The sequence below is a fragment of the Bos javanicus genome, chromosome 11 (genome assembly GCF_032452875.1).
Source record: "Bos javanicus breed banteng chromosome 11, ARS-OSU_banteng_1.0, whole genome shotgun sequence".
In the NCBI taxonomy this organism is placed as follows: Eukaryota; Metazoa; Chordata; class Mammalia; order Artiodactyla; family Bovidae; genus Bos; species Bos javanicus.
The window spans coordinates 93,674,937-93,689,786 of record NC_083878.1 but is presented as its reverse complement, the minus strand read 5'-3'; the positions used below and the strand labels follow the sequence as shown (position 1 = coordinate 93,689,786).

Below are 14,850 nucleotides of genomic sequence, written 5' to 3'. Positions count from 1 at the left end.
CTTGACTTTGGTGAATGGTTGAATTATTATCATTTTGTCTGGCTTGATTGTTTTATTTCTGCATTTTCTCACTTCTCTGATTCAATTTATTTTTGGATCTTGAGGAAGGCCTAGGAGTCTAAAGATTTTCTACAACAAGAAGCAGGCTTGTGGAGGAGGATGTGGCTGGGCGGGAGTTTGTCCCTGGAGGGCCTGTTCAGGTACACTGCTCAGGTACACTGGGAGCTCAGAGAGGGCATGACTTCTGATTGACCTGTGAATCGGACCTGACTGATCGGAAGCACTTCATCTCCTCCTCTGTCCTTGAAATATGCACTCTGCTCAAGTGGGGGCCATTTTCAAGAGAGCAATGAGAGAAGACTGAGCACCGAAGAATTGATGCTTTTGAATTGTGGTGCTGGAGGACTCTTGTGGGTCCTTTTGTCTGCAAGGAGATTAAATAAGTCAATCCTTAAAGGAAATCAACCCTGAATATTCACTGGAAGAACTGATACTGAAGCTGAAGCTCCAATACTTTGGCCACCTGATGTCAAGTGCTGAATCGCTGGAAAAGACCCTGATGCTGGGAAAGATTGAGGGCAGGAGAAGAAGTGGGCAACAGAGGATAAGATGGTTAAATGGTATCACTGATTCAATGGACATGAATTTGAGCAAACTCCAGAAGATAGTGAAGGACAGGGAAGCCTGGCGTGCTGCAGTCCACAGGGTCATGAAGAGTTGGACACAACTTAGCAAGTAAACAACAGTGAGTGAACATGTGTTGTTCAGAGCATCTGAACGGTGTACGTGTCTGAACCCACTGTTTAAACTTCTAAGATCCTGGCCAGCGTGGGTGGGTATCTATTTGTGGCTACTAAGACAAGCCTTGTAAGCAAGTTCCCCTGCTTATTCAGGGAATTCCTGTCCTTCTCTGCGGCAGCTGAACTATGCTTTCTGTAAGTGCGGGGGAGGCTTGTGGGACTTTCCTATTCCCCTTTATCTTTCACAAGCATCTTCCCTAATATATTTTTTCCACTAATTATGTTTTGGCATTTGTTTGTCATAGGCCTTGAACCAACACTATACTTAACAAAAAATTTGAAACAGTTGTGCGTTTTGGGGTTGTTTCTATTCTTTTGTTATTATGAATAATGCTATTATGAACATTCATGTACAGGCTTTTGTCTGAACATACATTTTCTTAGTTATATGCCAAGGAATGGAATTGTTGGAGAAGGCAGTGGCACCCCACTCCAGTACTCTTGCCTGGAAAATCCCATGGACAGAGAACCCTGGTAGGCTGCAGTCCATGGGGTCACTAAGAGTCGGACACAACTGAGCGACTTCACTTTCACTTTTCACTTTCCTGCATTGGAGAAGGAAATGGCAACCCACTCCAGTGTTCTTGCCTGAAGAATCCCAGGGACGGGGAGCCTGGTGGGCTGCCGTCTATGGGGTCACACAGAGTCGGACACGACTGAAGTGACTTAGCAGTAGCAGCATGGAAACACTATGTTTAAGTTTTTGAGAAACTGCTGATGTTTTCCAAAGTGGCTACATTATTTTAAAATCCCACTAAATGCAGGAGACCTGAGTTTGATCCCTGGGTGAGGAAGATCCCCTGGAGAAGGGAATGGCTACCCACTCCAGTATTCTTGCTTAGAGAATTCCATGGACAGAGGAGCCTGGCAGGCTACAGTCGATGTGGTCACAAAGAGTCGGACATGACTGAGCAACTTTCACTTTCACCAATGTAGAAGGGTTCACCCTTCTCTCATGCCTCGGCAACATTTTGATATTGTCTATTTTTTAAACCATTCTAGTGGAAGTGAAGTGGTATCTCATTGTATGTGTGTGTGTGTGTGTGTGTGTGTGTGTGTGTATTTAATTTGGCTGAGCCAGGTCTAAGTTGTGGCATGTGGCATGAGGGATTCAACCTGGGGCTCCAGCATATGGTGGGCGTGAAGGGTCTTAACCACTGGACCACCAGGGAAGTCCCTCAGTGTGTTTTTGATTTGCACTTCTCTGATGATTAATGATGTTAAAGAACTTTCATGTGCTAATTGGTTGTTTGTATCCTTTTCTTTGGGGAAGCATTTATTTAAATCCTTTGTGCATTTTATTTATTTATTTTTTTAAAATTTAAATTTATTTATTTTAATTGGAGGCTAATTACTTTACAATATTGTATTGGTTTTGCCACACATCAACATGCATCCTCCATGGGTGTACACGTGCTCCCCATCCTGAACGCCCCTCCCACCTCCCTCCCTGTACCATCCCTCTGGGTCACCCCAGTGCACCAGCCCCAAACATCCTGTATCCTGCATCGAACCTGGACTGGTGATTAATTTCTTATATGATATTATACATATTTCAATGCCATTCTCCCAAATCATCCCCCCCTCCCTCTCCCACAGAGTCCAAAAGACTGTTCTATACACCTGTGTCTCTTTTGCTGTCTCGAATACAGGGTTATCGTTACCATCTTTCTAAATTCCATATACATGCATTAGTATACTGTATTGGTGTTTTTCTTTCTGGCTTACTTCACTCTGTATAATAGGCTCCAGTTTCATCCACCTCATTAGAACTGATTGAAATTTATTCTTTTTAATGGCTGAGTAACACTCCATTGTATATATGCACCACAGCTTTCTCATTCATTCATCTGCTGATGGACATCTAGGTTGCTTCCATGTCCTGGCTATTATAAACAGTGCTGCAATGAACATTGGGGTACACGTGTCTCTTTCAATTCTTGTTTCCTTGGTGTGTATGCCCAGCAGTGGGATTGCTGGATCATAAGGCAGTTCTCCTTCCAGTTTTTTAAGGAATCTCCACACTGTTCTCTATAGTGGCTGTACTAGTTTGCATTCCCACCAACAGTGTAAGAGGGTTCCCTTTTCTCCACACGCTCTCCAGCATTTATTGCTTGTAGACTTTTGGATAGCAGCCATTCTGACTGACGTGAAATGGTACCTCATTGTGATTTTGATTTGCATTTCTCTGATAATGAGTGATGTTGAACATCTTTTTATGTGTTGTTAGCCATCTGTATGTCTTCTTTGGAGAAATGTCTATTTAGTTCTTTGGCCCATTTTTTGATTGGGTCATTTATTTTTCTGCAATTGAGCTGCAGGAGTTGCTTGTATATTTTTGAGATTAGTTGTTTGTCAGTTGCTTCATTTGCTATTATTTTCTCCCATTCTGAAGGCTGTCTTTTCACCTTGCTTATAGTTTCCTTTGTTATGCAGAAGCTTTTAATTTTAATTAGGCCCCATTTGTTTATTTTTGCTTTTATTTCCAATATTCTGGGAGGTGGATCATAGAGGATCCTGCTGTGATTTATGTCAGAGAGTGTTTTGCCCTTGTTCTCCTCTAGCAGTTTTATAGTTGGGTTATTAGTCTTATTGTTGAGGTGTAAGAGTTCTTTATATATTCTTATACAAATATCTTATCAGATATGTGATTTGTATAGATGCTCTACCTTTCAGTGGGTTGTCTATTCACTCTCCTGATGGTATCTTTTGAAATGTAAAACTTGGTGATTTTGATGAAGTCCCATTTATCCCTTTTTTTATATGACTGCTTATGCTTTTGGTGTCATACCTAAGAAACCATCGACTAATCTAAGATCACAAAGATTCATTCTCACACTGTCTTCTAAACCTTTTGTAGTTTTAGCTTTGACTTTGAGTTAATTTTTATATGTATGTGAGGTAAAGGTTCAGGTTCATTCTTTTGCATTTGGTTGTCCAGTTGACCCCGCACTGCTTGTTGAAAGCAATATTTTTTCCCTACTGAATTGTCCTGAATTGCAGCCTTATTAAAAATCAATTGCCCATAAATGTGAAGGTTTACTTGTGGACTCTGGGTTGTATTCCTTTGGTCTATATATGTGTCTGGCCTTATGCTGTATGGCATTGTACGTTTAAAAATTGAAGTATAGTTGCTATATGGTATTATGTTACAGATGTACAATATAGTGATTCACAATTTTAAAGGTTTTACTTCATTTTCAGTTATTATAAAATATTGATTATATTCCTTGTGTTGTACAACATACCCTTGTAGCTTATTTTGTCCCTGATAGTCTGTGCCTCTTGAGTCTCCCTTTCTTCGCCCACTGAAAACTACTACATTGTTTTCTATATCTGAGTCTGCATTTTTTATATTTAATAGTTTCTTGTGTTTTTTAGATTCCACATCCAAGTGATATCATATGACGCTTGTCTTTCTTCGTCTGACATTTCACTTAGCATAATGCCTTCAAGGTCCATCCATGTTGCTGCAAATGGTGAAGTTTCATTTTTTAAAAATAACTGAATATTATTCCATTGTATGTGTATACCACATCTTCTTTATCCATTAATCTGTTGACAGACGTTGAGGTCAGTCACTTCCATATGTTGGCAACTGTAAATAACATTGCTATGAATACTGAGGTACACGGATCTTTTTGAATTAGTGTTTTGTACCCAGGAGTGGAATTATTGGATCACTGGGTAGTTCTATTTTCAGTTTTTTGAGGAACATTCATACTGTTCTCTATAATGGCTGTAGCAATTTATATTCCCACCAAAGGTGTAGAAGGGCTGCCTTTCCTCCACATCCTAGCCAACACTTGTTATCTGTATTCTTTTTGATAATAGCCATTCTGACAAGTGAGAGGTGGTATCTCATTGTGGTTTTGATTTGCCTTCCCTGATGATTAGCGATGTTGAACATCTTTTCCTATGAAGTATAGCCTTAATTACTTAATTGCCTTATTTACTGAAACTTTGTAGTAAGTTTAGGAATCATGAAGTGTGGGTCTTTTGACCTTGCTCTTCTTTTTCAAGAATGTATTGATTATTCTGGTTCCCTTGCATTTCTATGTGAGCTTTTGGATCAGGTTGTCATTTTCTGCAAAAAAGGTGTTGGTGTTCAGTTGCTCAGTCATGTCTGACTCTTTGTGACCCCGTGGACTGCAGCATGCCAGGCTTCCCTGTCCAGCTTTTGATAGAGATTACATTGGATTCAAATTGTTTGTTAGTTCTAATAGTTTTTTTGGTTGAAGTTTTAGGAGTTCAAAAATCTACAGCATCTGTCATTTGCAAGTACAAATGGTATTACTTCTTTACAATCTGCTGTTGCTGTTCTTTTAGTCACTAAGTTGTGTCCAACTCTTTTGTGACTCCATGGACTATAACCTGCTTGGCTCCTCTGCCCATGGGATTTGCAAGAATACTGGAGTGGATTGCCATGCCTTCCTGACCCGGGGATCCAACTTGTATTTTCTGCATTGGCAAGCAGATTCTTTACCACTGAGCCACCAGGGAAGTCCTCTTTACAGTCCAATTGCTTTCTAGTTCTTTTTCTTACTTAATTGTGCTGAGTGGAACCTCTAGTACAATACTGAATGGAAACGGGAGGAGTGGCCATCTTTGTGTCATTCTTGACCTTAGAAGGGCAGAAGTAGCAAGATTAGATAAATGGATAGTGATGCTTATAAGAAAAACAGATCATATCCAGATGATTAGAGTGGGCTAGTGTGAGAAGGTACTTTTTGCACATGACATGAAACTTACCCTGTGTTCCAGGGCATGGAGTAAAGGAAGAAGCCACAAAGGGGAAAATAATGCTAGAAAGAAAGGCCCTGAGGGGAAATGTGTATGATATATGTGAGTGAGCGAGGGCTCAGACATAGTCAGCATCTTTTTTTTAATAATTATGGGACAGGAAATGGAGAGGAAACTTTTGTAAAGAGTGAGAGATGTGAGGGAGAGAGCCACTTCAACACTTAGTATCATTCTAAAGTCATATACTGTTTCACTAAAAAAACCCACACTGCCTATTAAAAGCCACTAAATTACAAACTATAAAAAGGAATTTTATAGAATATGAATTATATCTCAATAAACTGTTATTAAAAATAGCATTGTACTGAAATATAAAAAACAATTTATTATTCACATGAACTACATAGGGAAGAATTTTCCAATGATAACACAGCCTGAAGAGTCACAAAGAAGATGATTTTTATTAGTTTCATGTATGTAAATTGAAAACTTATTTATGTCAAAAAATCAAAAAGAAAATCAAAGGATAAAATGGTGATTGGAAAAAGGCTGCAATATGAGTAGGAAAGTGTAAAATTTAAATATTTAATATAAAAAAGACTTATGCAAGTTTTTAAAATAGTCAAATGACATGAAGAAATAATTGACAGAAGAATAAATAAAATGCATTTATGGATTTAAGTAAACAATCAGTAATCCGAAACATTCAAAGAAAAGAAGTACCATTTTTCACTTACTATATTTGTGACAATTGAGTAAAAAATTGGAACACAAAGAATGCAGAGAAAGGAACATTCTCACAGAACCATCAGTTGGGATGTAAATAATTAACAGTTTGGCAAATTTTTATTTTTATTATAGATAGTTTCTTCATTAAAACATCCATCTATTTAGTTGGCCATGCCATGTGGCATGTGGGATCTTTGTTGTAACCCATGATCCCTGCAGTGGAAATGTGGAGTCTGAACCGCTGGATCTCCAGCGAAGTCCTTGTAAACTATTTTTGCAACGTATTTCATGAGCCTGAAGAAATTTCCACACACCAATTCCACTTCTTAAAACTTATTGGAAGGGCATAGGAAAATCTATACATATATGGTTTATTCATACTGATCTTCATTGCATTATTATTTATAAAGTTAAAAATAGTTAACAGAACTGAGTGAGTGAAGTCGCTCAGTCGTGTCCGACTCTTTGCGACCCCATGGACTGTATAGCCCACCAGGTTCCTCCATCCATGGAATTTCCTAGGCAAGATTACTGGAGTGGGTTGCCATTTCCTTCTCCAGGGGATCTTCCCAACCCAGGGATCAAACCCGGGTCTCCTGCATTGTGGGCAGACGCTTTACTGTCCAAGCCACCAGGGACTAATTACCCCTAAATGGAAGATTACAGACAGTGTGTTGAAAATCAGACACTACTCTGCATCAAGGCTATGGTCTTCCGAGTGGTCACATACGGTTGTGAGAGCTGGACAGTAATGAAGGCAGAGGGCCGAAGAATTGATGCCTTCCAACTGTGGTGCTGGAGAAGTCCCCCGAGAGTCCCTTGGACTTTGAGGAGATCAAGCAAATCAATCTTAAGGGAAATCAGCCCTGAATACTCATTGGAAGGACAGATGCTGAAGCTGAATACTGAAGACCAGTATTTTGGTCACCTGATGTGAACAGCTGGCTCATTGGAAAAGTCCCTGATGCTGGGAAAGATTGAGGGCAGAAGGACAAGAGGGCATCAGAGGATGAGATGTCTGGCTGGCTTCACCAATACAATGGACATGAACTTGGGCAAACTTCGGGAGTTGGTGAGGGACAGGGAGGTCTGGTGTGCCGCAGTCCATGGGGCCACAAAGAGTCAGACATGACTGAGCGACTGAACAACGACAACATGGCAGGTGCTTCTGCTATAATATTAATTATGAGAATGCTTATATAAATTTAACAACAGTGTGGAAAGCATTCATGTTTTAAAATTACATGAAAAATCATCTCTTAACAATGTAGAATAAATGTATAGAGAAAAGGATTGTAAGAATTTGCGTAACACATTCTTTCAGGAAAGGATTTGAAAATTTTTCCTTATATTTTAGACATTTACTATAATGACACACGGAGAAGGCAATGGCACCCCACTCCAGTACTTTGCCTGGAAAATCCCATGGATGGAGGAGCCTGGTAGGCTGCAGTCCATGGGGTCGCTAAGAGTCGGGCACGACAGAGCGACTTCACTTTCACTTTTCACTTTCATGCATTGGAGAAGGAAATGGCAACCCACTTCAGTGTTCTTGCCTGGAGAATCCCAGGGACGGGGGAGCCTGGTGGCTGCCGTCTGTGGGATCACACAGAGTCGGACATGACTGAAGTGACTTAGCAGCAGCATAATGACACAAATAATTTTTCAATTGGAGAAAAACTAAACAGTTTAAAAAATGAAAATAGCCTCACAGCTAACAACAATAATTTAACTCAGATGACCATTATATCTACTACTGTGGGCAGGAATCCCTTAGAAGAAGTGGAGTAGCCATATCATAGCCAACAAAGAGTCTGAAATGCAGTAGTTGGATGCAATCTCAAAAACAACAGAATGATCTCTGTTCGTTTCCAAGGCAAACCATTCAATATCACAGTAATCCAAGTCTATGCCCCAACCAATAATGCTGAAGAAGCTGAAGTTGAACTGTTCTATGAAAACCTAAAATACCCTCTTAGAAGTAACACCCAAAAAAGATGTTCTTTTCATTATAGGGGACTGAAATGCAAAAGTAGGAAGTCAAGAAACACCTGGAGTAACAAGCAAATTTGGCCTTGGAGTACAGAATGAAGCAGGCCAAAGGCTAACAGAGTTTTGCCAAGAGAACGCACTGGTCAAAGCAAACGCCCTCTTCCGACAACACAAGAGGAGATTCTACACATGGACATCACCAGATGGTCAATACCAAATCAGATTGATTATATTCCTTGCAGCTGAAGATGGAGGAACTCTATACAGTCAGCAAAAACAAGACCAGGAGCTGACTGTGGCTCAGATCATGAACTCCTTATTGCTAAATTCAGACTTAAACTGAAGAAAGTAGGGAAAACCACTAGACCATTCAGGTATGACCTAAATAAAATCCTTTATGACTATACAGTGGAAGTGAGAAATAGATTCAAGGGATTAGATCTGATAGAGTGCCAGAAGAACTATGGATGGAAGTTCGTGACATTGTACAGGAGGCAGTGATCAAGACCACCTCCAAGAAAAGAAATGCAAAAAGGCAAAATGGTTGTCTGAGGAGGCCCTACAAACAGCTATGGAAAAAAGAAGAAGTGAAAGGCAAAGGAGAAAAGGAAAGATATAAGCATCTGAATGAAGAGTTCCAAAGAATAACAAGGAGAGATAAGAAAGCCTTCCTCAGTGATCAATGCAAAGAAATAGAGGAAAACAACAGAATGAGAAAGACTAGAGATCTCTTCAAGAAAATTAGAGATACCAAGGGAAAATTTCATGCAAAGATGGGTACAATAAGGGACAGAAATGGTATGGACCTAACAGAAGCAGACAATATTAAGAAGAGGTGACAAGAATACACAGAAGAACTATATAAAAAAGATCTTCACGACCCAGACAATCACAATGGTGTGATCACTCACCTAGAGCCAGACATCCTGGAATGTGAAGTCAGGTGGGCCTTAGGAAGCATCAGTACGAACAAAGCTAGTGGAGGTGACGGAATTCCAGTGGAGCTCTTTCATATCCTAAAAGATTATGCTGTGAAAGTGCTGTACTCAGTTTATGCCAGCAAATTTGGAAAACTCAGCAGTGGCCACAGGACTGGAAAAGCTCAGTCTTCTTTCCAATCCCAAAGAAATGCAATGCCAAATAATGCTCAAACTACCACAGAATTGCACTCATCTCACATGCTAGCAAAGTAATGCTCAAAATTCTCCAAGACAGGCTTCAGCAATATGTGAACTGTGAACTTCCAGATGTTCAAGCTGAATTTAGAAAAGGCAGAGGAACCAGAGATCAAATTGCCAACATCCACTGTATCATCAAAAAAGCAAGAGAGTTCCAGAAAAACATCTACTTCTGCTTTATTGACTATGACAAAGCCTTTGAATGTGTGGATCACAACAAACTGGGAAAATCCTTCAAGAGATGGGAATACCAGACCACCTGACCTTCCTCCTGAGAGATCTGTATGCAGGTCAAGAAGCAACAGTTATAACTGGACATGGAAAAACAGACTGGTTCCAAATTGGGAAAGGAGTATGTCAAGGCTATATATTGTCACCTTGCTTATTTAACTTAAGTACATAGTATATAATGAGAAATGCTGGACTGGATGAAACAGAAGCTGGAATCAAGATTGCTAGGAGAAATATCAGTAACCTTAGATATGCAGATGACATCATCCTTATGGCAGAAAGTGAAGAAGAACTAAAGAGCCTCTTGATGAAAGTGAAAGAGAAGAGTGAAAAAGTTGGCTTAAAGCTCAACATTCAGAAAACTAAGATCATGGCATCTGGTCCCATCACTTCATGGCAGATAGATGGGGAAACAGTGGAAATAGTGAGAGACTTCAATTTTTTGGGCTCCAAAATCACTGCAGATGGTGACTGCAGCCATGAAATTAAAAGACGCTTGCTCCTTGGCAGACAGGTTATGATCAACCTAGACAGCTTATTAAAAAGCAGAGACATTACTTTTGCCAACAAAGGTCCTTCTTCTAGTCAAAGCTATGGTTTTTTCAGTAGTCATGTATGGATATGAGAGTTGGACCATAAAGAAAGCTGAGTGCCAAAGAATTGATGCTTTTGAACTGTGATGTTGGAGAAGACTCTTGAGAGTCCCATGGACAGCAAGGAGAGCCAACCAGTCCACCCTAAAGGAAATCAGTCCTGAATATTCACTGGAAGGACTGATGCTGAAGCTGAAACTCCAATACTTTGGCCATCTGATGCGAAGAGCTGACTCATTTGAAAAGACCCTAATGCTGGGAAAGATTGATGATGGGAGGAGAAGGGGATGACAGAGGATGAGATTGTTGGATGGCATCACCGACTCAATGGACATGAGTTTGAATAAACTCCAGGAGTTGGTGATGGACAGGGAGGCCTGGTGTGCTGCAGTCAATGGGGCCACAAAGAGTTGGACATGACTGAGGGACTGAACTGAACTGAACTGAACAACAACAAAAAACCAAATCACCTACCAGAGACAAAGATCTGAGTCCAGATGTATGAAACTGGACAAATTCTAACTCTTTTTGTGCCTAGCTCCCTTTTCTAGAATATTTTTGCCCTTGCAATCACATAGAGTTCCTCGGTGGCTCAGCAGTAAACTAATCTGCCTGCAATGCAGAAGACATGGGTTTGAACCCAAATGGCAATCCACTCTCGTATTCTTGCTGAGTAAATTCCATGGACATAGGATCCTTGCAGGCTACAGTCCAAAGGGTCGCAAAGAGTTGGACACGATTGAACCACTGAACATAAGCATACACACTCAGGCAACATACAGATTCTTCCTACTTGATATGACATTCGCCATGTCGAGTCCAGTCCCCATGAATGAGTTTCTTCCAAGGTAGGGTCAGAATTGGTCCCTGCATCCCAGTGACTTGAGTGATGTCCTGACCTGTCTAGTCTTGCCAGAATTTTTTGTTGGGGAAGAATTTGTAACCTACACTGCTCCTATTGGCCTTCCTCCTAGAAGCAAAGTGTTCGCTGGTGTTTTTGATGTTCCCAACTCTCGATTGACTCTGCCTGGATACATATACCCACACATCAAGTCACCCTGTGGGGAATGCTGGTCCCCCTTTCTCTCTCCAATTGCCCTTATTGCTGTTCTGCAAATCTGAGTCTTTATTTTCATGCATCTGCTCTGAAAACTCAGCATATTATGTTTTGAATGTGAGTCTTTCAAATTTATAATGGACAAATCTAGAGAAGGAGGCACATTGAAAAGCCTGGAGCTCTACTCTGGGGAAGGATTTTTTACAGGGTGGAATGTCTTCCCTGTAGCTCAAACAGTAAAGAATCTTCCTGAAATGCAGGAGACCCGGGTTCCATACTTGGGTTGGAAAGATCCTCTGGAGAAGGGCATGGCAATCCACTCCAGTATTCTTGCCTGGAGAATCCCATGTACAGAGGAGCCTGGTAGGCTACAGTCTGTGGGATCGCAGAGTCAGACATGACTGAAGTGACTAAGACTACACTACTCCATCTTCAGCCAAGGAGTCTCCACAAAGCTCCCTTCATGTCTCTGTTCCGCAGGCTGTAAATAAAAGGGTTTATCATGGGGGTGACCATCATGTATACCACAGATGCCACCACTCCAGTGTCTGCTGAGTACGAGGATGAGGGCTGGAAATATACCAGAAAGACAGTTCCATAGAAGAGAGTGACCATTGTCAGGTGAGAGCCACAGGTAGAGAAGACTTTGTGCTTCCCCCCAGCAGAGGGGATCCTGAGGATGGTGTGGATGATGTGGGCATAAGAGACCAGGACACAGGTGAGAGGGACCAGCCCCGAGAGGGCTGCTTCTGCAAACATCATGAGCTGAAAGATGTGAGTGTCTGAGCAGGCAAGTTTGAGGAGTGGGAGAAGGTCACAGAAGAAGTGTGGGATGGCATGGGAGGCGCAGAAGGAGAACTGAGACATGAAGAGACAGAGGGAGAAGGCCAGGAGGTGGGAGCTGAGCCAGGATGCAGCGAGCAGCAGCAGGCAGCGCTGGGGCCCCATGATAGTGGTGTAGTGAAGAGGAAGGCAGATGGCTATGTAGCGGTCATAGGCCATCACAACCAGCAGGAAGTCATCCAGCAGGGCCAATTCCATGAAGAAGAACATCTGCACAAGGCACCCAGTGTGGGAGATGGTGTAGTGCTGTGTGTGGATGTTGAGCAGCACCTTGGGGACGATGGTGCAGGAGAAGCAGGTGTCGGTGAAGGACAGGTTGGCCAGGAAGAAGTACATGGGGGTGTGGAGATGGGGATCAGAGCTGATGGCCAGGATAATGAGCAGGTTCCCCAGCACGGTGACCAGGTACATGGCCAGGAAGAGCCCAAACAGGAGAGGCTGCTGCTCTGGGTGCTGAGAGAAGCCGAGGAGCAGGAAGTCAGAGATGCTGGTTTGCTTTCTAATTTCCTTCAAAAGCAGAGAAATTAGAGCAGATCTTATTTAAATAAAGATAGGCTCTCAATGTTACAGAGTCCATGGACTGTGGTTTGCTTTTCTCTATTCCTTGAAGAGGTCACTGAGTTCCATTAGTAGGCGTAAATGATGGTTTGCAAATATGTACAAATAGGACTGTGAACTCTGATGAGACGGCATCAGGGTAGAGATGCAGTTTGGGTTCTAGAATCCTGTAATGGGGCATGCTTTCCCCATAGGTGGGAAATGAGACTGAACTGGAATTCAGCTGGAAAAATCTCTTCAAATTTAATTTTCTTTTTAAAAAACTACAGAACAATCATTTTTGTTTGTGATTTAATTTTTATTTTATATTGAAGTATAGCTGATTTACATTGTTGTGCTAGTTTCAGCTATACAGCAAAGTGATGAGTTATGCATATATGTGTGTGGATATATATATATATCTCCATTCTTTTTCAGATTCTTTTCCCATATAGTTGATTACATAATATTAAGTAGAGTTTTCTGTGCTATACGTAGGTCCTTGTTTTTTTAAACTTTCTTTTTTACTTTGGAGTATCGCCGATTAAGAGTGTTGTGATAGTTTCAGGTGGACAGCAAAGGGACTCAGCCATATATATATACCTGTATCCATTATCCACCAAACTTCCCAACAATCCAGGCTGCCACACAACATTGAGCATGTTCCCTGTGCTATACAGTAGGTTCATTGATTACTTATTTTATATACAGTAGTGTGTGTGTGTGCTTAGTTGCTCAGTCATGTCCAACTCTTTGTGACCCCATGGACTGTAGCCCACCAGAGTCCTCTGTCCATGGGGATTCCCCAAGCAAGAATACTGGAGTGGGTTGCCATGCCCTCCTCCAGGTATAGACGGTAGTATGTATATGTTAATTCCAAACTCCTAATTTAGAACAACCATTTAAATTTCACTGTCTTACTGTGGAGATCATTTTGGGGTCATGCATATACTAGGATTTAGGGGGCAAAACAAGGAGCTCTGTGTGTAAGTGTGTGAGGGTTGAGCACATGTTGAGGACGATGGAAGGAGGGTTAGTTACTTCAGAGAGGAGCTCAGTTAGATTTAGGGAATCTCTGATGGGAGTGTTCTGGCTCTCTTTGCTTTGAACCATTTCCTTGCATTCATGTAGCTATGAGAACCCTGTGAACTGAAAAGCACCTTTTCACTAAGGGACATCATGTTCATTCTCATCATCAACCTGCCCATCAATATCTTATGTTTTAACCTCTGAGCTTTGGAATCTGGACATGGGATAAGAATTTTTTCTCTGTTCCTTATGCTCAGTCTGCCTTTGATTAATTACTGTCCCCTGAATCTCTGTGTCCTGCTTTGTACCATGTGCAACTACTTCATAGACTCATTGAGGTTATAACTGAGATAACATATGTAGTGGGCAGGCTGCTTCTAAGGGCAACGATGTTACTGTCATTGTTAGTAGCAGGTGATACAGTGTGAACCTGGGCCCCAGGATGTGGTGAAAAAGTACTGGGGGATGTGCTTTACTGCTGAGCTCCTCACGTGCCTTTAATCTTTGGGATATTTTCACTCCCATTGACCTTTGCTTTTCTTCTACAAGATGCAGATAATAACCTACCTGATAGGATTTTTGAAGAGGCCAAATGCTGGAATTGGCTGTGGTTTCTTCAGGATTCATGATATGCTGCCAAGCTCGAAGGAGCTATGATGGTTTGGAGGAAGAATGCCAGGTCAGTCAGTGGCAGCAGGGGCCAATGTCATGTTTATTTAGGGTCATGAATAAAAGCATTATATACTCTGGAGTCTGACAGAATTTTTCCACTCTTTACTCTTGATGAGATCTTGAGAAAGTCGCTAACTTTTTCAGCTTCAGTTTGTTCATTGGCTTAAATGGAATAATGATAGAGTTTCCTATACAGAGTTGTTATGAGGATTAAGTTTGATAATAGTTATAGACTGTTTGATAATAATTATAGACACCCTGGCTTCCCTGGTGGCTTAGGTGGTAAAGAATCCGCCTGCAATGTGGGAGGCCTGGGTTTGATCCCTGGGCTAGGAAGATTCCCTGGAGGAGGGCATGGCAACCCGTTCCAGTATTCTTGCCTGGAGAATCCCATGGACAGAGGAGCCTGGCGGGGTACAGTCCATAGGCTCACAAAGAGTTGGACA

The 14,850-nt window shown here is 41.5% G+C and overlaps 1 protein-coding gene across 1 annotated transcript; it reads right to left on the bottom strand.

Moving 5' to 3' along the window:
- Positions 1-11,631: 11,631 nt before the first annotated feature.
- Positions 11,632-14,359, bottom strand: LOC133256626 (olfactory receptor 1G1-like). Its single transcript, XM_061431401.1, has 2 exons — positions 14,300-14,359; positions 11,632-12,673 (listed from the first exon to the last, which is right to left on the bottom strand). Exons 1-2 carry the CDS (start codon positions 14,357-14,359, stop codon positions 11,756-11,758), a joined length of 978 nt encoding a protein of 325 aa, XP_061287385.1. The 3' UTR covers positions 11,632-11,755.
- Between the last annotated feature and the right edge of the window lie 491 nt (positions 14,360-14,850).

Excerpts from the sequence above, each read along its gene's own strand:
- LOC133256626 (XM_061431401.1), bottom strand. The coding sequence starts at position 14,359 with ATGAATCCTGAAGAAACCACAGCCAATTCCAGCATTTGGCCTCTTCAA. Across the intron at positions 12,674-14,299 it reads CTCTTCAAAAATCCTATCAG|GAAATTAGAAAGCAAACCAG; the intron begins GTAGGTTATTAT and ends CTGCTTTTGAAG.